Raw genomic sequence first — 23,318 nt, 5'->3', positions numbered from 1 at the left:
TTGAATGGGTGGTGAAATTCGCAGAGGTGCAGCTTCTAAGTTTATCGCCATATTAAAAATGCTTTGTTCTGGCGAGCACCTTCCACGCGTGACTGTTCCTCCTTCATAGTACGAGGCAACTTTGAAGGCTGTCAGCGTGGGTGTGCTTTTGAGTAAACACAAACTAGGTGTATGTGTGGAATCAGATGAGCCATCTGTGAGTATTATGTGAATCAGAATCCCATCTTGTAACTTTAAAGAGACCCAGAAATGCTTGGAAAGCCCACACAAAAACATTTACACACACGGATGATCTTTCTCTTTCATCCTCTTCTTTTAATTCGTGATATTTGAAATCCCACTCACTATATATTGCAGCATTAGATTGATTCTGCATCTACATCTGTTCACAATAGCTAACATTGTATAAATGAGCTTCAAATTAAGAATTGGTATTACAGATAGCTATTTGTATTGAAGTAAAGTGAGAGAAGTGAAATCCACAAACAGCAAAAAAGGCCTTACAAATACAATCAAAAAAGGGGGAGGAGCGGACATAATTTTGCACCTTATGTGCTGGTGATGGACACTGACTATTTGACATATTAACATTTCAATCTGGATAGACTCACACAGAGAAAGAGAAGCAGTTAGAAGATTTAATGATACAGAAACTTTGGCGCTCGAACCCGGCGGAAGACTTGTGAGCTGAGGATCACCAGGCAGGTGATCGGTCCGGGTTTAGCTCAGGGTAGTCTTCCCCCCGGTCCGAATACTGGTGGTGGAACGGAGCCTTGAACGAAGGAGCAGAGAGGGAGCTAGTAGTGATGTTACGTGATGAGCTGAGGCTTCGAGGCGTGTGTCGAGTAATGGAGGGGGCGTTTCCGTAAAGCGCGTATCGAGGCTTGCTTCATTTAGGGGAGGAGCCGAAAACGATGACGTCCGAGGCCTCGCTGCCCGGCTGTACCACGTGACTGCTTCGGGAAATGGCTCAGATTTTGTCGCGCGGTTTGACAGCTTTATAAACCCCACAGGCTCCATTCAAAATGTGGGTTGTTGTAGGCGAGTTGCGGTCAGTTGAGAGAGTGGATAGAGTTTTGATAGTTTGGATAGCAGAGTTTGGATAATGGTTATTTAGTTTGGGACAGTTAGTTTGGTGTTTGGAGAGTTTAGGAGATAGATAGATGGGAGATTTAGGAGCGAGGACAGGATAGGAGTAGGATGGAGCAGCGAGGTAAGGTGAACTGAACATTTGCAGATGCATTAGGTTTGCTTATGAGGAACTGTATTTTCATTTTCTGTAAGGTGAGGTGTTTATTGTACACCAAGGAGTTGGGGTACAATACATCCATGCTAAGACACTACCGTGCCTTGCATGAGAATAGGGAGAAACTGGAGCTTCACCCAGCCAAGGTATTTCATTACTATACAATATACTATACTATAATCATCGGTCACTGTACCCCAATCTGTACAAACTTGCACTTATTTATTTATGCACCCCGGCATTATCTGTGCCATGTCTTTTCAAAGGCTGGAGAAGTAGTGTCAAAAAAGAGAAATCCTTTGAAACCTAAAACTGTGGAGAAATTGTTGTTTCTTAATAAAAATGAATGAAATCATCCAAGTTACACAAGCATTAGCCTATTCACTACCCCCTCCCTAGTTCCACAAGCACTTTCACTGTCCTCTGCCTGATTAAGCTCATGCCATTTTTCTAGAGTCACAGAAAAACATTATTACACAACATGCCATATCACATGACACTATTTTGGGAATAATTACACACAGAATACATTCAAACAATATTTTATTGTTCAAACAATATTTTATTGTACACATATGTACACCTTTTGTGAAGTCATTCCCAAGACCCATAATAGACAAAAATTCAATGCATCACATGTGTTAAGATACAGCGGGCTGTGATTGTACACCTGGCCAGTAGGTGGTGTCGTGTGCACATGAAGCCTCAAGAAATGAACCCTTTCTCGAACCAATTGGCTCAAGTGGTTCAATGCCTCATGAGGCTTCATCTCACCATCACTAGGAGCTAGGAAGATGTCCCTGGGATGATGGTGGAGATGGGGAGGAGGTGGGTCGAAGCACGGCTGACGAGCAAGAAGATCCGGGGAAGCTTGTCCTTTGAAGGGATCCGTGAACGACGATTGGCTGAAGCGGTGCGGCGCACCTGTCCTGATTTGCTGCGGCGGGAGCGTGGTGAGTGTCTGATGTGTGACGGCTGTGTTTTGTCTCCCAGCTTGAATTTTCGCCTAGGCTTCATTTGTAGTTTTAAATGACTTGTGTTTACTCCTGCCTTCTAAACTAAAAATCTTTTCAGTCACACACAATGTCTTACCGACATAATATTACCCCTTTGACTTCACAACTTTGGTGTGTTTTATCGACATTTTCTGACAAACTAAGAAATAGTAAAGCTAGCTAGCTATACTAGATAGATATAGACAGACAGACAGACAGACAGACAGATAGATAGATAAGTAGGTAAAAAATGTAAACCCCCCCATTATTTCTTGATGTTCTTTCTGTTCTTTTTAAGCAAAAGTAGTCTAAAGTAGTTTGGTAACCACCTAATTTTTGTTTTTGCTGTACCTTCATATTTTGTGGTCTACTGCATCCTGAGGGTGAAAAAAAATCTCATTGAATATCATTCATTCACCTTAAGTGCAGCTTTGTGCACACACAGAAATAATTTCGTGTCATCATGTCTTACCGCAGAGACTGAAACTCTCAAACTTTAAAATCATGAAAAGTCTACTTGTGGTGAACAAAACACAACCTTGTGAAATCTGGAGGTTTTAAAACAGCGTGTTTGAGCTTGGTTCGCCGATCTTCAGCTGCAGCTCACTGCACGGATGCACCAGAGAAACATGGCTTCTGCGTGCAGGAAAACAAAGCGTTGCAGGAACAAGGAATGTGCTCTTCCCCTCGTCTGAGCAAAGCTAAAAGAACCTCTGGGAGAACGTGGGTGAAAGAACAGCCGCCTCTGCAAGTGTTGCGCTCGTATGGGCCCAAGTTGGAACGCATGCAGATGAAGCAGTAAATTCCCATGAAATATTTATCAAGCCAGGGGAGGCAGCAAAGCCTTCAAAAAATAAAAAATAAATAAATAAAAAGATAAAATAGGAAGCAGGAGATGTCACTTTGCACTTTTTCTCACCAAAACTATGTCCTCTCTAAACCTTTAGACTATTTAAAGCTGGGGATTGTAACTTTTATTAAAAATATGTGTTTTTACATATTTATTAAAATACTCTTTATGGCATGTGACAGATAATCTGTGGAAAGAAAGCTCCTCCTCCTCCCCATGCCAAATGCAGAAATACACCACTCAGTCAGAAACAACCAATCACAGCCAGGAGGAGGGTCTTAGTGCTGTCAATCACTCTCATTCTCACCCCGTCTCATTCCTCTATGGCCAGTGTCAGTAAACGACTCCTCACTGCGTCGTAATCATCAGGTTGCTGATAGTGGCTAAGTCTTCTCACATTTTAAGTCTGTAAACATAATATCAGAGAATGTTTTGTAGTTTTTCAAAGTTTACATTGTTTATGTATGGAGTACTGGCTCGAGTTCATGTAGTCTGATAAATGGTAAAACCTGCATGGGGTCACTTTTAGTTTTTATTTGGTCCATCAGCCTTAAAAGTCTTCAAGTAATGGTGGATCTTTTTAAAAATCTTCAAAGACCACCTGATTAAAAAAATGCAGTGCCTTGTAGATCTATTAACACTTGTTGAACTGCATAGAGTCACTTAAAGCTCCTCCTGCTTCTCCCAATACCAATGCTGGTTAGCATGCTAGTTAGCATAACCGCTGATGTTGACGGATAAACGGTTTCCCTGGAAAAGTAAGTTGCTTCTCTGCCATTAGCACATTTAGCAGAGAGTACATGAGGTTTGTTGACTTCACTAAGACCCTCCTATTGGCTCTGATTGTTTGTTTTTGATCTGGAGTGGTGCATTTCTACAGCAATAGTAGATAAAGGAGGAAGTGGAGGAGCTTGATTTTTACAGATTATCTGTTATATTATATGTTACATGTTATATGTTATGTTATATTATACTGTCATGACATAGCAACGGTTTTAACAATTATGTTTAAGAAAAAGAAAAAAAGAGACATATTTCAGTAAAAGTGCAGATTTTAGGCAATCTGCACAACAAAGGATTTTGCAAAAACTTTTGTCATGGCTACCTGGTAAAAAAAAGAAAAAAAAGAAAAACCAACCAAAAAACAAAACAAAAAAATTTGTCTGGCTGACATTTTTAATCACACTATCATATGCTGTAATTGTAGGCAGCAGTAGATTCACAAGCCCAGAGAGGCTCGAGCCTATGGTGCAGCCAGGACTCCGTGCCATCACCTTCAAGTGCCATGGCAACGGCCTGCAAGTCACCCCGGGCGAGCTGAGCTCTTTAACGCCAATTCACAATCAAGGGCTGACTTCTGATCATCAGCACCCAGAGAGCGCTGGAGCACCGTGAGATTGATGTGTTCATGGAGAGACACGCACCCACACACACACACACACACACACACACACACACCCACGCACACACACACACACACACACTAGAGATAACACTGTCTCTTCTAGCAGGCAGAGGCAGATGTTCAGCGTAATTGGGAAGCAGAATAAAGAGGAAACAGATTGGCATCTCTACTATCATGTTCGAAAATTTTTAAATGGCTAATCACAAAACGTCCACATACCACTTCTGTGTGTATAAATTACGTCAGTATAGCTGTTTGTTCACTGAATAGCTTTAGTGGTAATATGTAGCTGTAATTTGATGTAATTGTCTTAACAGAGACATTATGCATCCGGACACAGCATCCTATTTAAAAAGGACACTTTGAAAAGAGAACATTTTTCCACCTTGTAGTAAATAAAAATAATAATATTAATAGGACACTAAAGCAGCACACTGCTTAATATACCTCTGGTTTCTTTTGTTTTTATTATTATTTAACTAAAAAGCACCTCAAATTCATATTATCGTGTTATGGATGAAAAAAATTATTTGACTTCCAAAGTGGATTATTGGATGTCAAACTGTCATTTTAATAATTGACACAAGAAATCTCATCTTCACCTCAAATCAAATCAGGAATTCAATGCAAAAGTGAATGCAACTTAATTTGTGTGTGCTGTTTTGTCTTGCAATCTAGGACAAATTGTCCTTAAATGTATTGTTATTATTACCTTTATTTAACCAGGAGAGCCTCAGTCAGATTAAAAACCTCTTTTTCAAAGGAGTCCCAGCGAAGAGGCAATAATTTAAAACCAGTGTGAAACCTCAATTAAAGCTGCAGCGTGTAACTTTTATAAAATATATGTTTTTTTTTACACAAAGTATAAAATGAGACCAAAAAACCTTGTAAAAAAAAAAAGAAGTTCCTCTACCGCCTCCATCTTCTGGTCAGAATCAACCAATCAGATCCAGAAGGAGTGTCTTAGCGCTGTCAATCACCCTTGTGAACATGTTGTGTAATGTGCTAATGGCGGAGAGACAGGAAAACTGTTTAACGGTGGCCATGCTAACTAGCTTTAGCATTCGTGGCAGGCTCGGTTGTGGTAAACCAGCAGAGAGAAAGGGGGAAGGTTGTGAGCTACACTACACAAGCATGATTAACAGCGCTAAGACCCTCCTCTTGGCTCTGATTGGATGTTTCTGACCCTAAGCAGTATATTTATGTGGATGATAGCAGAAGCACTGTGAGGAGGCAGAGGAGATTGTGTTTTTTTTTTTTTTTTTACATCCCTACTGTCATGACATGGTTACAGTTTAAACAAATATATAAAAACAAGATTATCTATAATAACACATCCTGTATCTTTAAGTTACTATAAAATGCAGATTCATAATAACTGCTTAAAGCGCGAAGATGAAAAAAAAAAAAAAGCCAGAAAGAAACCAGAAGTCCCATTTGACTAATTTAATCGCAGGAAGAATAAATAAATAAATCTGCTGTTCTGTAAAGGCCTCAGGTTTGTCGGAGGACAATAGTGAACAAATTGCATCCAAAAGACGGAGGAACACAGCAGACAGGGGAGAGGTCTGAAGCAGGGTTAGGTAATAAAAACAACATCACAGACGCTGGAGCTCTCACAGAGCTCTGCTTGACGACCATGTGGAATATGAGGTGCTTTGATGAAAGCTGAATGCTCTGGCCTCCGTGTACATCCCCGTGTCAGGCAGAAAACAAACCTGGCCCATTGTGTTGGCACCACTGAGCTGAAGGGGAAACTTTTCTTTAGCAGGGAGGCAGATGTTCAGCGTAATTGGAAGCAGAATAAAGAGGAAACTTGGAGGGGAAACTGTTGGAAGTTACAAAACACTTGAGACTGGGGCATAGATTTACCTTCTGGTAAGACAATGGTCCAAATCACTTACCTAAAGATACAATTACAATAGTTTTATTGAAAGAGAGTGGAGCTCCAACTTTAAAATTTAAAATAAGCTAAATTCTTACATTGAATCGAATTAAGTTTGTTTCTGTCTGTTCTGTTTCACATGACAACTTAATAAACTTAATATATTTACTGAGATTGATTGATTGATTGATTACTTGTAACAAATTAACTATTTATTTATTTTTTAAGTTGGATTGCTCATTTTCTTTCTTCAGCACATGGTGTGAAATGGTTTAGTCAAAGTCCAGACCTAAATCTAGTTGAGAATCCGTAGCAAGACTTGAAAAGTCGCTGTAAAGTAGGCTGGAGGTTACACTGCATTTCTGGAGGGAGTTTAAAAAAAAAATATTTTCTTTTTATGAAAATATTTGATTAAACGTGTTAGTTTGTAACTTTCCAAAAAAGGTTCAAGATCCGTCGTAGTAACAAATCTTGTTTAAATGTGTTGTTCAGGACTGAACTGAAGCTGTTGATTAAGTCTGCAGTTTTTCTCATTTGTTGTGTATGTGACATCCAGCAGAGAACAGAAAGGCTGAAATATGAGCTGCATTTGGTTTTGTTTTTTGTTTTGTTCATCATTATTCTCTAGAATCAGTATTTTCATAGTGGCAGCATGTTGGTCTTGTCATCATGGACAACTAGCTTGTGCAATAATTTTCCAAGACTTAAAGAGAAATTGAATAGTTGCAACACTAGTAGTACTACTGTTCACTTAAAATAACACCAAATTGTATTATTCTATTGGGAAATAAGCACAAGACATCAAATTGTTCCATTTTAGCACACAAAAGCAAATGAAATACCCTTTAAATCTAATTTAAATTGTATTTTTTAAAGTGCAAAATAAGTTGTTAAAGTACCACTCTTATTTATATTTCTTTTCACCTGGGTGTTGCTAATGAGTTACTTTTGTTTCGACATTAAAAAAAGAAAACAGTCTTGAGCATCTCACTTCACTTCATTCAGTTTGAAAATGAATTCCTGTTTCTAGTTGCCTCCGGTTCTCCACCAACAACAGCCTCCTCCTGTCTTCCCCCTCAGGGAAGCGGTCTCCACTCAGCACCGGACAGCTCCCAGTATGTTCCCACGCCCCGCCCACCTCCCCTGCAGACGCGCGCTGAGAAACAACCACACACCTAACACGGCACGCGCGCACACACACACCGTGGGCGACACTCAGCATCGCCTGGTGGGGTTGTTTTTAACGGGAGGGGACTGAAGTTCGGGAACATTTCGGTGCTACTCCTCTCTTCCGCGGCACTACACCGCTCCCGGTGAGAAGTGTCCGTAGATTTAACGGAGTTCCGAGGATTTTCTTCTTCTCTTTTTTTTCGGATAGCCGCTTTATGAAAGTCTACGCTTTCCTTTAAAGCCCCCCGATTAGAAGTGGTGGTGGTGGGGATTCCTGTCGTAATTGGCGACGCAATGGCTATAAAATTCAGGACCTTCTGTGGTTTGTGTTTGACAAAGACTTTCCAATAGCAGCACTGAGAGACACCGAGAGAAAAAGGGAGAGGCAGAGAGAAAGAGAGAGAGAGAGGGAGAGAGAGAGAGAGAGAGGATTTGGCGATGAGCGCAGCTTGCCAGGTGCCCGCGGTGTCTCCTCTGCGCCTGTGAGGAACCACCATGGCTCTCATCCTCTTCGCGCTGCTTCTGCACACCGGGCTCGTTCTGGGATCAAACTACGGCTACGTGGAGTGGTCGGATAACGACAGGGACGAGAAGCACCCGCCGGCGGCGTTCAGCACGCAGAGCGTTAACAAGGAGCCGCCCCACCGTCCCACTCCGCACCCGCTCCAGCCTACGGAGCGCGCGGTGGTCGCGCACAAAATCGAGGAGGATCTCCCCCGGGTGGTGACGGCTTTCCTGCACACGGGAGACTCCTCGGCGCTGAGGCAGGTCAACTGCTCTCGGAGGTATGAGCTGAGCAGCCTGCGCGGCGGCCTCCACGTCGCCTCCCATTACTCCCTGCACAGCGTCCTGGACACGGTGGCGCACGCGACCAACTTCCTCAACATGATCCTGCAAACCAACAGGTCCCGCGAGCGAACCTTCCGCGGGGACACGGGCTGGTACCATGCGCTGGTTCAGAGCATCCTCGAGGGGGACCCGAAGATCCACCGGGCGGTGGTGACCCTGCACGCGGACGCGCCGACGACCCCCGGCCCGCACGTTTTCCTCCAGGCGACCAGGACCGGAAATGAGGTGGTGCTGCAGGACCTCTCCGGGTCCGCGCACCGCCACCTGAAGAACAGGAGCCCGGAGTCCGACTGGTTCCACGACTTCAGGGACGGGAGGAGACCGCAGACGCACAGGGGCGTCCCCGGGAGTTACCTTCTGAACAAGAGCCAAATCAAATGGTCCGCACCGTACCTGGAGTGTGAGCACGGGGCTTTCGTTCCGTACTGGCTGCTCACCTTGTCGGCTGGGTTTTATGGACTGAAAAGCAACTCGGCGCCAGAATTCAGGTGAGAGGAAAATTCAAAAATATTGTTTTATTAGTAGTAGCAATATTACTGGTACTATTATTCTAGACTAGAGAAGACGTGAGACACTTTCAGAACACTTCCAAATGTAATATGTCGCAAAAAGTATTCACACCACTTGGACTTCTTAACTTTCCGAGCACACACTAATTATATTTTATTAGGACTCTTTTTTTTGTGTGAGAAACCAACACAAAGTAGTTTAAGAAATTGCAAAGTAGGAAGAGAATTAGATATTGTTTTAAAAAACTGTAATACCAAATAACCTGAAAGGTTTGACGTGGTGAGTTGTGGACTCAACACACACCATAGGGGCTGGACAAACCATTCCCAGATGTTACATTAAGGAACCGTGGGAATTGGAAATGTCATTTAAAAGAGAAAATATACAAAAACCAACAACAACAGCAACAACAAAAAACAACAACTTTGAATCAGAAAAAGTTTTTCTTTTCTTTTCTTACTTTTTCTGGTAAATCCTGTGTCTCTTAAGGTTCAAAATTTTCAGTTTTAAATATTTTTAGCGTAATTTTGTAAAATTAATAAATTTTTTAAAATCAATTTTAAAATAAATTTATATTATATTGGAATGTTATTAGATTACATGGAGTGTTACCTTGATTATTTCGTGCTTGTTTGAGAAATTCTCCCATGGCAACCATTCAGCGGTAGAAAGATGATCCTCATCCTCAGAGCTTCTTCTTCTGCCTCACAGATCAACCCTCCTCCACCACTCCCCCGCTCAGCTCCTTCAGACTAGCTAGAATTGTGCATCTGCTGAGCTCATTACAGGAGCTATGTTTCATCGCAACACTGGTAAAAACATTGTTAAAGGGTTAATAGAGGAGAAATGTTGTGATGACTTCCTAAAGGCTTAGTGTTGAAAGGCCAGAAGTTTCTTAAAGAGACAGAGGCTCAATGTAAAGGCATTAAATACAATGTCAAATTTTGTTGAAGTCATACTTGATACATACAGAATTTTTTCTATAACAACTGAATGTAACATAGTTACTTGATTGTGCTATAAAATGCCACTATGTGGATGGAAAACACATCATGCTGCCTCTTTAAACAAATTTTATGGCCTCAATTTTGCTGCATAGTTATCCTGTTGGCAGATTCTCCCACCTGAGCCGCTTCTCCAAGATTATTTCTGGATAGTAACATGATAGAATGAGCCCAGGGACTCTGAGCGCATAACTCACTGCATATTTGACAATAAATAATGACAGTCAATGCAGACACGACCCTGCAGGTTTTTAGCCCTGTTTACAGATGGGAGTAAAGACATCTTCACAGACGCAAGTAGACCCTCTTCATTTAACATTCCTATCTGTCAGAGCACAGCTGTGCTGCATATAATTTAATGAACACTAGAGGATTTATACAGCGTGCGTTTATGAAGGCGTCAAGCTTAGCTGGCTGTGGACGATGACGGGGAGGAGGAGCAGGAGAGAAGGGGCAGCACTTACACACAACCGGCTAGTATTTCACGCCTCCAGTCTGAGAGCGTCTTGAAACAATCGATACAATCATGAATAAACGATGAAATATCAGCAATTCAGAACCACTGTCTGCTGCATCAGTGAGCAGAGGTGTATCCTTCATTTGTCTGTCTCAGTATAATAATTTATGATTAATTACGAAGTAATCTTAGCCAAATACTTTGATGAGTATTACAGATTATTGTGGCATTAGTGACCTTTTTTCGGTGTTTCAGACAGAAAACAGGCAAAGAGAAGATAAATTTTGGCCAATTTTAACAACCGATATCTTTTACCACGTTGTTGTGGACAGTGAAAGTGAAAACTATAGTGATGCAGCAGAGGATTGTGGGTAGTTTAAGTGAAGCAGAAAAGCAATGGTGAAGATGGCAGCAATGGTGAAAACGACTAAGGAGACAACAGGAAGCAGTAGATGGATGATGTTTTGTTTTTGGTTTTTCTGGACAATGTGCAGCTGGCTCCAGCAGAGCTCTCTCAAAATGTTGTGTGTCATTTGAACATGTTTGAATCCATAGCTCTTCTGTAAAATCACAGACTACACTTGCATACATAGCCGCTCCAAAGAATAAGGCGCTTGTCACTCCAACACCTGAATAAGACACCAACATTTCCTCTGATGGTTGAAATATTAATATATTTTATGTAAGTGTTTACATCTATCGCTGCCATAATTTTTGAGAAAATATTGCATGAACAAGCTTATTCATGTGTCGTTTTAATTTCTCTTTATATTTAATGAAGCACAGCAATTGCCAAATTGTTTGAATTTTAGACATTAGCAGGATATCAACAAAGATTTGTGCACCATTTTAATGAAAACGGCGCTAATGTAACTGTAGTCCTTAAATATACTGATTAGAAAGTTGAAATAACCAGACGAGCGAGTGACAAGTTAGTGGATGCAGCTGGAGAAAGGAGCAGGTAGAGGCAAATGTGGAAGTGATTAGCAGCTGGGAAGGGGAGCACACTGGAAGGCTGAGGTGGAAAAAAAAAAGCCAAACCAGCAGGATGCAAAGGTGAAATGAAACCTGATCCAATGAACCAGTCAACAGAAAGAAATACTACTATAAACAAACAAATCCAAAACACAAACAATCAGACTAACTGAACTGGGACACACTAAGATCTCCCATGATGAAATTAAAAAATAATAAACTTTTGATCAAAATAAGAATATAAGTGAGACAAAAAGACCAAACACCAATGGATCGTACCTCACACATCAAGGACCAACGTATAACATCCGTTCTGTCGCAACATCACACGCCGCTGAGATGTTTGGAAATCTTTTCAAATCAACATTAAACCTAATTAACTCTCATACACACAAACTAGTCTTTACTTTGGAGAAGGCATTCAAACCAAGAAGTTCTGTTTCACGTCTGGGCAACAGCAGAGCCGTCCGTCCATCCGTTTAGCAGATCCCAAAAATGCTTACTTGGAAACCCTGGAATATTAAAAGATCAAATTGAACGAGTTGATCTCCACTCCTTCCTCAACAAGAGAGTTTTATTCTGCTGACGGCGCTCCCTGCCATCAGGGAATACAGTCTCTGTAAAGTTAAGAGATACTTGACATTATTAACATCCATCTAAGAAGCAGAGCCTCGGGTTTCTCAGCAGAACATTGTCTGAATTATCCACCTGCAAGCATCGTCTTACTTTATCTCCATATAGTGCGTCCCAGTGCTGTGTTCTACAGAGTAGATGGGTAACATGCTTGATTAGGGACATTCAGAAAATGTAAACGTTATTGCAACTTTTGAGAAGGGGTTTGATTCAGGCAGGAGTTTGTACACACTGTGAAACGGTTGTAATTTCAGTGAGTTGTGGTTCGACTAATTACTGACTTAGGGGATTGAATGCAAAAACACATCACATATTTAACTGTAAAATAGCCTGAAAATAGCGTTTTTAATTTTCATTCTGGTTTATAATTATGCAGCATTTTGTGTTGCCCAGAAAATTTCCTGCAAAACCAAAAGGTAAAAAAGCTCCAGCGATGTGAAAATTTTATTAAGGTTGCAGTATGTAATGTTTATAAAGAACATGTTTTTTTTTTGTTTTTTTTGTCACAATGTTGTTATAGAAACAACCAATCAAAGCCAGGAGGAGATTATTAATGCTGTCAATCAATCTCATGTACTCACTGCTAAATGTGCTAACGGTGGATAAACTGATGACTGTTTATCTGTCATCATTAGTGGCAATGCTAACTAGCCTTAGCATTCACAACAGGATTTGAAAAGCTGTAGCGGTAACAGAGAGCAGGGGGCAGAGAGATGGCAGGGAGAGGGTGATTACGAAATTGTGATTGACAGCTCTAAGCCCCGCCTCGTGACTCTGATTGGTTGTTTCAAATTAGCACTGGAAACACTGGGAACCATTAAGAAAATAAAGTGTTTTCTTTTCTTAGTGAAAAGAACTTTAATGAAGAGTCATTTCAATAAAGTCCTTTAATGAAAAACGGGCAGAGAAGCTACATTTTTTCACAGATTTTTTTCTTACCATGCTGTGACAACATAGTCACAGTTTAAACAACTACTTTAAAAATATATATTTTTAACAAAAAATAAATGACCACAGTTCCAACAGGATGGCTAGTGAAGTCTTAACTGCAACTGCAGAAGACAAGATACGTATGTAAGGGAGTCACAGCCAAATTATGGTTTAAGTATCTTTACGAAACCACCGGTTTTAGCTTTTTGGGGGAAGGTAAAACCCCCAATACCCCAAAAAGTTAAAACCGACTGACTGACTGCTACTTATGAGTTAAGCATCTTTCTCGAAGCCCACATGCGGTTTCAAACTGGCTGCAGCAGATGTGCCTCACTCTGGCTTGTCCCCGGAAATTATGAGCAGCCTGTCTGGGACGTCACACAAATAAAACAATCGAGGGACTGCAGCAAGGGTGTTTATTACGCTGGGAGATGTGAACAACCTGCTTGCTTTATTTTATCCCGAAGACATCTGGAAAAACAGGGTGATTAAGTACATGTAGCGAACAAATTCATTATTAAATCAATCGACTTGTTTTGCTTCTGCCAAGAAAGGGCTGGGTGGGTTTAAATGATTTTGGCATTACACAAGCTGGCATTTAGTAGCAGAAAAGTCAGGCATTAAATCTAATTTGTGTAGTTCCAGGTCAGTGTAGAGAGAGTGCAGCTATATAGCGCAGTAATTCAGTAAGACTCTGCATTTTTAATGGGGGGATTTTGAAAAGAAAGGGTTTCTTTTTTCCATTATATGAAAGAATGAAATGTGAGAAAAAAAGTTAAACGCTAACTTTTTTGCAGCATTTTGGAGCATTGGAACATAGAGGAGAAAGTCAGGATCTGGGATTTTTTAAAAGTTATTTTAGAGTTTGTTTGTTTCTGTGTCCCTTAGTTTGTGATTTTCAGTAGATCAGTGTTATTTCTGTTTTAACTTTAGTTCAGTCCTTTCTTAATGATTCAATTTTATGTCTATTTCTTGTAACTAGTTATTCTTTTTTACTTTTAGTTTAATTATGTTTCCTGAGTCCTGTTAATCTTTTATGTTAGATTCACTTTCCTAGCTCCCCTGATGTGCCATTTTCTCTCTCTCTCCCTCTCTCTTTCCACACACCTGCAACTTGTTCGTGAATTAGTCTGGTCTATTGTTCCAGTATTCACACTCCCAGTATTTAATCACCTCTCTCAGTTCTCCTCACCGATTCCTCCTGTTTAACCTCGTTACTTTCCTGGATTATCCTGCTGACTTTTTGTTCTGGATTCTTGTTGTCTGACTCTGGCTCCCTGTGTTCCCTGTGATTTTTGTAAGTTCTTTTGTTCGCCATTTTTATTTCATTAAATTATCATCACCTGATCAATGCCTCTGCCGCTCTAAACAACACATTATTTGTTGTTTTAAGATGTCCTTATGAGCATACAGTTGAAACCAGGAGTTTACATACACCAGATAAAAAGACTCAGACTTTTTATGTTTCACTAACAGTAAATTAGATCAAACTTCTCTTGTTTTAGGTCAGTCAAAATTATTGAAATTATTTCTATTCCAGTGATTCTTGGTGCAGTGCCCCCACAGGCGAGGGGGATTTATAGGTTTTTCAATTGGTTCGGTTCCTTTGACAGTGTAGTGTGAAAGCAAACCACACCAGCTGAAAATATAACAAATGTTGCAACTTTGGTCCCAAATTGTACCGAGTCTATCAGGCGTGAAAACACCCTTCAAACTGAAAAGACTAGGATGTAACCTTTCAAGGCAAGCAAACATTGGCAAAAAATAAATAAATAAATAAATAATAATAATAATAATAATAATAATAATAATAATAATAATAATAATAATAATAATAATAATAATAATAAAACACAGAAATGAGGTGAATTATTGGGCTGTTTCCTTTGCAAAATTCAACACAGAAAGATTCATGTGTTTAAGAGCTCTCAGAATAAGCTGTAAGGTCAGTAGCCAAGAGGGGGACAAAGCACACCAAGACAAATTAAATTCAATGCAAAGAAGTTGCCAGTAGTGTCAAACTCCCATCCTCTCTTGACTTTCTGTAATCCAATGGTCTCTGCAGCTTCCGCCATGCCAATCCCTGGTCTTGAGATGAAGCTCCTAAAATAGAAGCTAAATCGGGTTCGGACGGAAGATCACGAGCTGTTGCCTAATTCCTCCACGTCTTCTCCACCCCGAATCAGCCTCCCTCTGAGTCGACTTCACACGGACAGACCTTAAGGCTCCGTAAAGCCGATCAAAATTCTAGCGTAGACGTTCGGGTTTGTTGCGAAATGTGGAGGCATTACCGTGAGGAAGGGAGAGTGCCTCGAGGCGGCTGCTAAACACAGATTACTCAACATTCAGGAGCGCTGTTGAAGGTTGAAATGATTGCTTCCTTCAGGCTCTCTGCCAAGTGCCGGAGCTGACTGGAAAGGTGCAACAAACAGCAATCACGGCTCTTTCAGAAGCGAAGCGTAGCTCAGACCTTTGAGTAAAATACATCAAATGTGTCTCTGACAGACTTGGTAAAGTTGGACGAGCAGTGAAATAATAAAGAGCAGACCAGTGGAAGGCCTAACATGTTCTGCAGAGACTCGTACGACCATACTTTCTGAAACTTGTGCAGTATTTTACCGTCCGATATCAACACGTTTTTTTGTCTTTGTCGATGAAAGATAGCGACTATCGTGTCTTGCCATGGTTCTTTGTTCCTCTTCCCAGCAGGCAGATGGAGATAACAGGTGTCACAGTAAAGGATAGCGAGAGTGTGTGTGATTGTGCAGCCTTTCTTTGTGATGGAGAAGGAGACAGCAGAGTGTAATCACAGAAGATTGAGCCTCCTGAATAAATGTTTGTGTGTGAGGAAAGAGAGAGACAGAGAGAGAGAGGGAGACAGTCATGGACGGATATAGAAACCGGGCTCGGCTCCAAATCCAGCAGGTTAGATGGAAAACGTTAAACTGAACTAAACTCAATCGGTTATATAAGCAGGCTGAAGCGTATCGCTCAAGCTTTTCGGGAGAATTCAAGCCCTTGCATTTCACGTTAAGACTCTCTGTTGCAAAGGTTTTCAGCCTCCGTGTCCAGAAATACTTGTTACATATTCCTGAGATCTAGGAAACAGGACTAACAGAGACTTTCTATGTGAGGAATTGTGTAAAATCAACTTTTTGAGCTTTATTTCACACTGTAATGTTGTCCCCTCATCAGAAGCATGCAAAGAGTGTTGCTTTGATTCTTTCATGCATCTTTGAGAAATCCTTCAATCTCTCATGGCAACCATTGGAGGGTGCCTGAACGCTATTTCAGCTCCTTCAGACTAGCGACAGCAGCAATTAGCAGGCCTGCTGAGCTCATCATAGAAACAAATTCTCAGTCCAACGCTCCAACGAACAGTTGTAAATGGCATCATGGAGGAGCATTGTTGTGATGACGTGCTGAAGGCGGAGTGTTGGAAAAAAACAGGTGCTTCTCAAAGAGACGCGGTCCAATTTCAAGGTGTCAAACCGCAAAGTCAAATGCCTTTTAAATTATCTTTGACACGCAGCATTTTTATAACAATTGAAGGTAACATAGTTACTTGATTGTGCTATAAAACGGCAGTATGTGAGTGGAAAATGGATGATACTGCACAATTAAATCTGAAATTGTGCTAATTCAATTCAAGTCAATTTCCGTTTGGTTTTCATGTTTGGAGACACTGGAGGAAAAAGGTGGAACAACGTCCCAAACTGTGAGGTACAGAGGGTGGCGTCTTTATTTTGAGTAGAGGTTTTGCTTTAGGAGGGACCGGTGCGCTTCACAAATTAGATGGGATTATGAAGAAAGAATATTATGCAGCAATTTGGAAGCAACATCTCAAGTCATCAGCCAGGAAGTAAAAGTTTGGACATTGAGGGTCTTCAAAGTGGAAAATACCACCAGATTAGCTACAAAGTGACATAAGGGCAGCAAAGGCAAAGATTTTGAGTAGAAAACACAAAACTCTGATCTGAGTTGCTCATGTTGGAATGGAAGCAAACTGTTGCTTGTAGGATCAGACCCAAAACATTTGATCTATGTTGATCTATGTTATGTAGTTTAAAAGGTAGCCCTAAATTGAGCAAATTTATTTAAAATGATTTATCAAAGCATTTAGTATCTCTATTTGGCCCAAAGCAGAAAGTAAATGCCTAATAGTGTGAAAAATTTTAGTTTTTTTACACTGTATTTACATCTCGGGTTATATTTCCATATATTTTTAAGCCACTGTAGATCATTTTGACTCTGTGTGGGTCAGAAAAACCCACAATAAATTAAAACTGGCCCACACCCAATTCTCCTTTTTCTGCGAAAATCCTTGAGGTTGTGTGTTACACAATCACTGCACCTTGGAAAAGAAATGGGTTGAATAAATTAAAGCCCAAAATTTCACTAAAGATGTGCGTCTTTAAAAAGCCCGCATTGATGTTTCGCAGAGAAAAATACAAGGAGGAAACGTATAGGAATGATCAGTTTGCACAATTAGACATTTTGCTTTAATTGACAAAGCATGCTCATCAAATTAGTAGTTTAACCCCCCACAGACACCATTCCCCTAAAAAACATAATATTTTTAACAAAACCACACAAAACATTCACAGCAAAGATGTTTCTAAATCATTTAAAATGTGTCGAAGCTCAATTTTCTAAGTGATTACAGTTAGTCTTTGTTAGTTTCATCAGAAGATTACTTAGCGGAAAATCAAATTTAATCTGACTCCGGTTTTTATTCTTGAATGTTTATCTCTGCTCTTCATCATCTTCATCTCCATCGCTCTGCATTTCTTTCCCATTTCGATCCACTTCTTTCAATTATTGCTGCCTCCAACAGATTTGACCTGGCTTCCTCTGAGAACGGCTCCTCCTGTTAATTTCCTTGTCTTTCATTCCAGCCTCCTGAGTCTCTGCGTTCTCCTCTGGCCTCTTGTCCCTCTTGCGATTTATCTAATCTAAACCAATTTTGTCGGCTCTTCTTTGTCTCCCATGGTTCACTGGGGTCCTTTTCCCCGTCTACCCTCTCATGTCCCTCAATTATTTCTTGTCTCACCTTTTATTTTATTTTATTTTTTTACTCTTACAACATTAATCTGATTCAGCATTCTCATTTTCATTTTTAGATCTCCTTTTATCCAACTCACCACTGATTTCCATGCAGTGATTTACATTTCTTTTTCCACTCCTTTTCCTCTCATGTCTTATCTCTTCCTGTTCTGTTTTTTTTTTTTCATCAACAGGGGGGTTATTCGTGTGGATGTGAACCTTCAGGATGTGGATATTGACCAGTGTTCCAGCAGTGGCTGGTTTGCCGGGACTCATCGCTGTAATCTCACCAGCATGGAGGTCAGTGTCCGCAAAACAAAAAGCTGGAGGGATTGTTTGTTTCACATTTTCTTGCTCTACACCACTACAATGTAACTCTGGTTGTGTGCTTAGATAACTGAATATTTTAGCTAAACCTTTCCCCTTCGGATACTGAAACCTAACTTTTTTCTAGGATTCTATTTCAAACATATGTTCTCTGTTACAACCATTGGGGCCATTTTGAAAAACGTCCACTAGAAAATGGGAGCAAAAGATCAAGAAAATACATATGATTTATATGGTTCAAAATATGTAAGCTATGATTTGACACAAAACACATTCATGTTAGGGCAAAGTTATTTTTCCATGACAACCATGGTGGCCATCTTGGAAAATTATAAAAGTATCAGTAAATATAACTTCTATGGGTTGAATAATGTGTGATTCTATACCAAAAGTATTCATCTGTGGCAAATATTGGCAAATTTAACACAAAAATATATTTTTTTGATGACCACGGATGCCATCTTGAATTTTTCAGTGGCTAGCGTTTTGTTTTGTTGTTTTTTTTTCCCTAAATAGCAAGCCTATGCAAAGTTAGGTTTACTAACCACTAATGGACTAAATAAAAATCTTATCCATGCTAAACAGCTAAACACATAAAATTAGCAGAAGTTGGTAACGCTAAGTCGGAAAACAAAAAAAAGAGCTACACTAATGCTAAATTTCTAAGCATTAGCACATCAAAATATTAGCAGAAGCTAATGCTAACCGTTAAGAGGTCTATTTCTGTGTCACACATATTCATCTCTGCGACAGACTGGCGTCCTGTCCAGGGTGACCCCGCCTCTCGCCCGGAACGTTAGCTGGAGATTGACACTAGCAGCCTCCCGACCCCACTAGGGACAATGGTGTTAGAAAATGGATGGATGGATGGATGGATGGATGGATGGATGGATGGATGGATGGATGGATGGATGGATGGATGAACATATTCATCTCCTTCTAGCTGGCGACTGGTGTGAGACTTGCAAAGAGGAAAGCTCTCAGTTTCTGCTATGGCATAAAATTCATCCAAATTATGAAAATGGCCAACCTTTTATGTCAATAATTGGTTTAAAAGGCTCAAATTGTGGCAATCTTGAAAAATGGCTGTCACTTTGAAATTCAATTCTCAAATGGGAAATACGAAAAAAATACGACCTGAGGAGTAATCATGCTAGTTTTTATGCTTGTATCCACACTTGAAATACTTTTACAATAACATGCTGCACCTTGTTGTCCTGCTAGGAGCCTGGCTCTTCTGCAGGATTTAACAGGCTATCTACCATCCTGTATTCAATTTCTCTACCTTCAAATCAATTCTAATGGCTTTGCACAAATTATATGACATCTGAAGTTCCAATGTAAATAGAGGTTGAATACAAATTCACGGCACACCTTTCAGATTTTTTTTTTTTCCCCAGGGCATATAAATACTTTGAGGCACTTTGAGCCAGATCAATTTGTCATAATATTGGATCTTTTTTTAATCATGCTCAGTCACTTTTGTTCAAGACGCCCTGTACATGATGCTATGAATCAGAAAAGTCCAATTTATTGAGCAAAAGCTTTAAAAAAAGACATCTGGCTGTAGCTTTTTAAAAGGATTATTTTTTGCTTCACACCACTTTGCTCACTTTGAGAGCACCAGCTGAAAGAGGAAAGCCATCATTCTGCTCACGTAAAATGTGAAGCCATGAAAGGTTGGTGTAGGATGGAGGCTTTAAAGAGTTTTAAGATGTGCTCCTGAAATATATTAATAATCAACACTGTGTTTCTATTTCATCAAGAAGGTGTTTTTCTGACACAATATTCTAAATATCGAGTTAAAGGTTGTGATGTCTTAATAAGTCACCACCCAAATTCATAATTTTTGGCATACACAGAGTCAATATGGGCATGAACAAAATGTGTTTTGTTGGCATTTTATCTGACAGTATAAAGCAAAATGAGGCATCGTAGTGAAGTGGGAGGGTCATTTCTTTTCAGTTTATTTTAATAGAGCCAATTTGCAAAAAATGATAAAATAAAAGATGTTAAAAAGTGATAAAACTGGGCCTGATTAAAAGAGTAGAATGTATAAAACACTATTCAGCTATTCAGTATGTGGAATAAAACCAACGCTACGAATAATCCTGAACACACCATTCCTGTGGTAAAATCTGGTGGTGGCAGCATCATGCTGTGGGTTTGCTTTTGTCTGACAGGGTCAGGGATAACATGTGGTCAGATTTGGTGTGATGAAGACCACGGCCAGATACAAGATGTTCCTCTGGGCTGAAATGAATGTTTTTGAGCAAAGTATTTCATGTCTTAGAATGGCCTAGTTAAAGACCAGATCAAAATGAAATTTTTAATCTTTAGCAAGATTTGAGAATTGATGGTCACAGATGGTTACCATCTGATCTGACTGAGCTATTTTCTAAATCAGAACGAATAACATTTCCCACTCTGGATGTGCAAAGCTGGCAGACAGGGCCGGACTTAAAACAATGTGGGCCCCTGGGCCGGACCCAGTTTTGAGTTTTGGTGCCTTATGCACTAAGGTAAAATGATTTTACTGATGCAGATTACAGGTAGTCCTCTAAATCGGCATATAGGAATAGGTAGCCAATAACTCCATGTTGTTCCCAAAGAAATTTACTCTAACATTATAATTTTCAAATATTTAAATATTATTTATAGTAGTACAAGTCCCAAAAAATATTAATAAAACTCACCTAATTTGCACTTAGTAGTTTTAGACTAAGTAAAATATTTGCAATATATGTATTAAAAAATAAATAAACCCGAGTCCTGAGCTACTGCCCTCGTGAACCCTTTCTATAGTCTGATCCAGCTGGCAGAGATATTGCCTACAAAAGACCAGAATCAGTGACTACATGCATTTTTGTCCAATGTTATTGGCTAAGTGAGACTCAATACAAAATAACACACTTTTTTAGACTTTGATCATCTGAAAGATATTAGAAATACCTATAAGATACGTTAAAATGTCTCACCACTGGGCGTGCTGTGGTGGCGTAGGGGATAGCGCTACCCACATTTGGAGGCCTTCAGTCCTCGACGCGGCCGTCGCGGGTACAATTCCCGGACCCGGCGACATTTGCCGCATGTCTTCCCCCCTCTCCTTCCCCCTTTCCTGTCAGCCTACTGTCATATAACGGACACTAGAGCCCACAAAAGACCCCCTGGTGGGGAAAAAACCACCACCCGACTATTTGAAAAAATCTTGAGGTGTGAATACTGTCACAAGGCGCTGGACGTGGACGACCCCTCCGATGAAGAACACATGTTGTCAAGGAGGGCTGGTGTAAATAAGAGCCTCTTTCAGCGTGACCGCTGAGCTGGAACCGGCGGCAGTCATACATCACGTTTTGCCACATTGACTGACGACAGAACGGCATAGCGGGGGTGATGGATGTGCATGTTTGGCGTGCTGGAGGAGTGGCTCCGGGCTGTTTATATGCGAGCGGATTCGCCCTCACCTTCGCTGCAGCGTGTCTGTAGCACAGCGCTGGTTCTGGATGAGGCGGCGCAGAGGAGAGGGGCTGTGCAGGCATGTTGCTGGCATTAAGATGTTTTATACATGCAGCGTAATGGATTGCTGAGAGATGAGCTGAATAATTAACCACGTTCTTGGTATGTGGACCCACCACATACCCATGTTTGTATGTAGTTAGACGGTAGATGGGAGGGTTTTTTAATGTTTGATCCCCCTGCATTGTTTAAGTTTTTAAAAGCCACTCTCAGCTGGTGGCAGCTGTCTGCCCCAATATGACGGGTGCTGCTTCTGCTGCACAGATGGTGCTTCTGTTTGTATGGCATCTTCTATCCTCATCACAGGGAGGGCAAAATAAAGGCTTTATTTTCTTCTTCTTCTTTTTTTTCACCAAACCCAGTCTGAGTAGCACATTGCATTCAGCAAAGAAGAAATAATAGACACCTTATCACATAATCTCATAGTGACATTGTTTTTTGTAGCTATGATAAAAGGTGTCTATTTGTTTTCTTTATAAGCTGTATAATATATGAGCATAAATACAGCTCGTATTTATGCAAGCCACAACTACAGGTTGTGTTTCCTGTCGACTTAAAGAAATGCAGCTCTAACTTAAAAAAAATAAATAAATGCATAAATTGGACACGAGTAATAAAAAAAAAATAAAGTTAATCAGATTTACTTTTTGTGTTTAAAGTTAATAAATTAACTTTGATAAACTTAATTTGATTACTTATTTACACAATGTTTTTGCACTGTCTTCATTAGGTGGAGGTTAATAAATTTGAATATCACCAAAAAGTTTATTTATTTTTGTAATTTAGTACAAAATAGATGCTCATATTCTGCACAGCAATATGGCCTTCAGCTGATAAAAGCCCCATATTTAGCCTTTAGAATTATTTTTACTGTTGCAATACAGCATGCTTTTTTTATTCTAGATTATCACTGCCTGGAATCCTTTATTAGCTAAATTAACCAATATAAATACTTGAAATTTGTTACTATGTGTGTAATGAATCATTTAATTTTTAATTGAGATAAATGACCTTTTTGACAACATTCTAAGTTTCTGAAATGCTTCTCTATTTGTGCATGGAATACGCATATTTGTAGATGAACCACTTTTCAAAAAATTCAAAATGGTGCTTCTCCAAATGTGAATAAAAATAAACATCAGATGATTCAGTTTTAGACGGTGTAGAGTAACATTCACTACTGTCCTCGGATTACCGCTTTAAAAAACACGGTCAAACAAAAGCCAACATGAGCAGAAAATGAAACCCGAAAAAACCTGGAGAATTACAACCAGATTCATATTCACTCAGTAAGCAAGAAGAGCAACAACTGTTTCTGGTATTTAGCCAATTAGCCCACACCAGATGTTCGCTGTGTTTAAACAGCCGGATGATGATGGTTTTAAAGTGGGAGCAGAAATTGGTGTTTGTTTTGCTGCTCAAACCGTGTCCTCTTGGCTGACAATGGCAGAAAGTTCTGGAAGAAACCGGCTTAATAAATAGAAGAGGATAAGATAGATGCTTTAGTGGAGACAGGGAAG

The 23,318-nt window shown here is 40.1% G+C and overlaps 1 protein-coding gene across 1 annotated transcript in view; it reads left to right on the top strand.

Moving 5' to 3' along the window:
• The first annotated feature begins 7,555 nt into the window (after nucleotides 1–7,555).
• gpr158b (G protein-coupled receptor 158b) overlaps nucleotides 7,556–23,318 on the top strand; it is an 81,571-nt gene continuing 65,808 nt past the window's right edge. Inside the window, exons 1-2 of the mRNA XM_044133196.1 lie at nucleotides 7,556–8,888; nucleotides 18,150–18,255. Of these exons, the coding sequence (XP_043989131.1) occupies nucleotides 8,047–8,888; nucleotides 18,150–18,255 (948 nt within the window). The 5' untranslated portion in view covers nucleotides 7,556–8,046. The remainder of the gene's footprint in view (nucleotides 8,889–18,149; nucleotides 18,256–23,318) is intronic.

The sequence above is a fragment of the Gambusia affinis genome, linkage group LG12 (assembly GCF_019740435.1).
Source record: "Gambusia affinis linkage group LG12, SWU_Gaff_1.0, whole genome shotgun sequence".
In the NCBI taxonomy this organism is placed as follows: Eukaryota; Metazoa; Chordata; class Actinopteri; order Cyprinodontiformes; family Poeciliidae; genus Gambusia; species Gambusia affinis.
The sequence above is the reverse complement of the archived record's forward strand: the minus strand, read 5'-3'. Positions and strand labels throughout refer to the sequence as shown.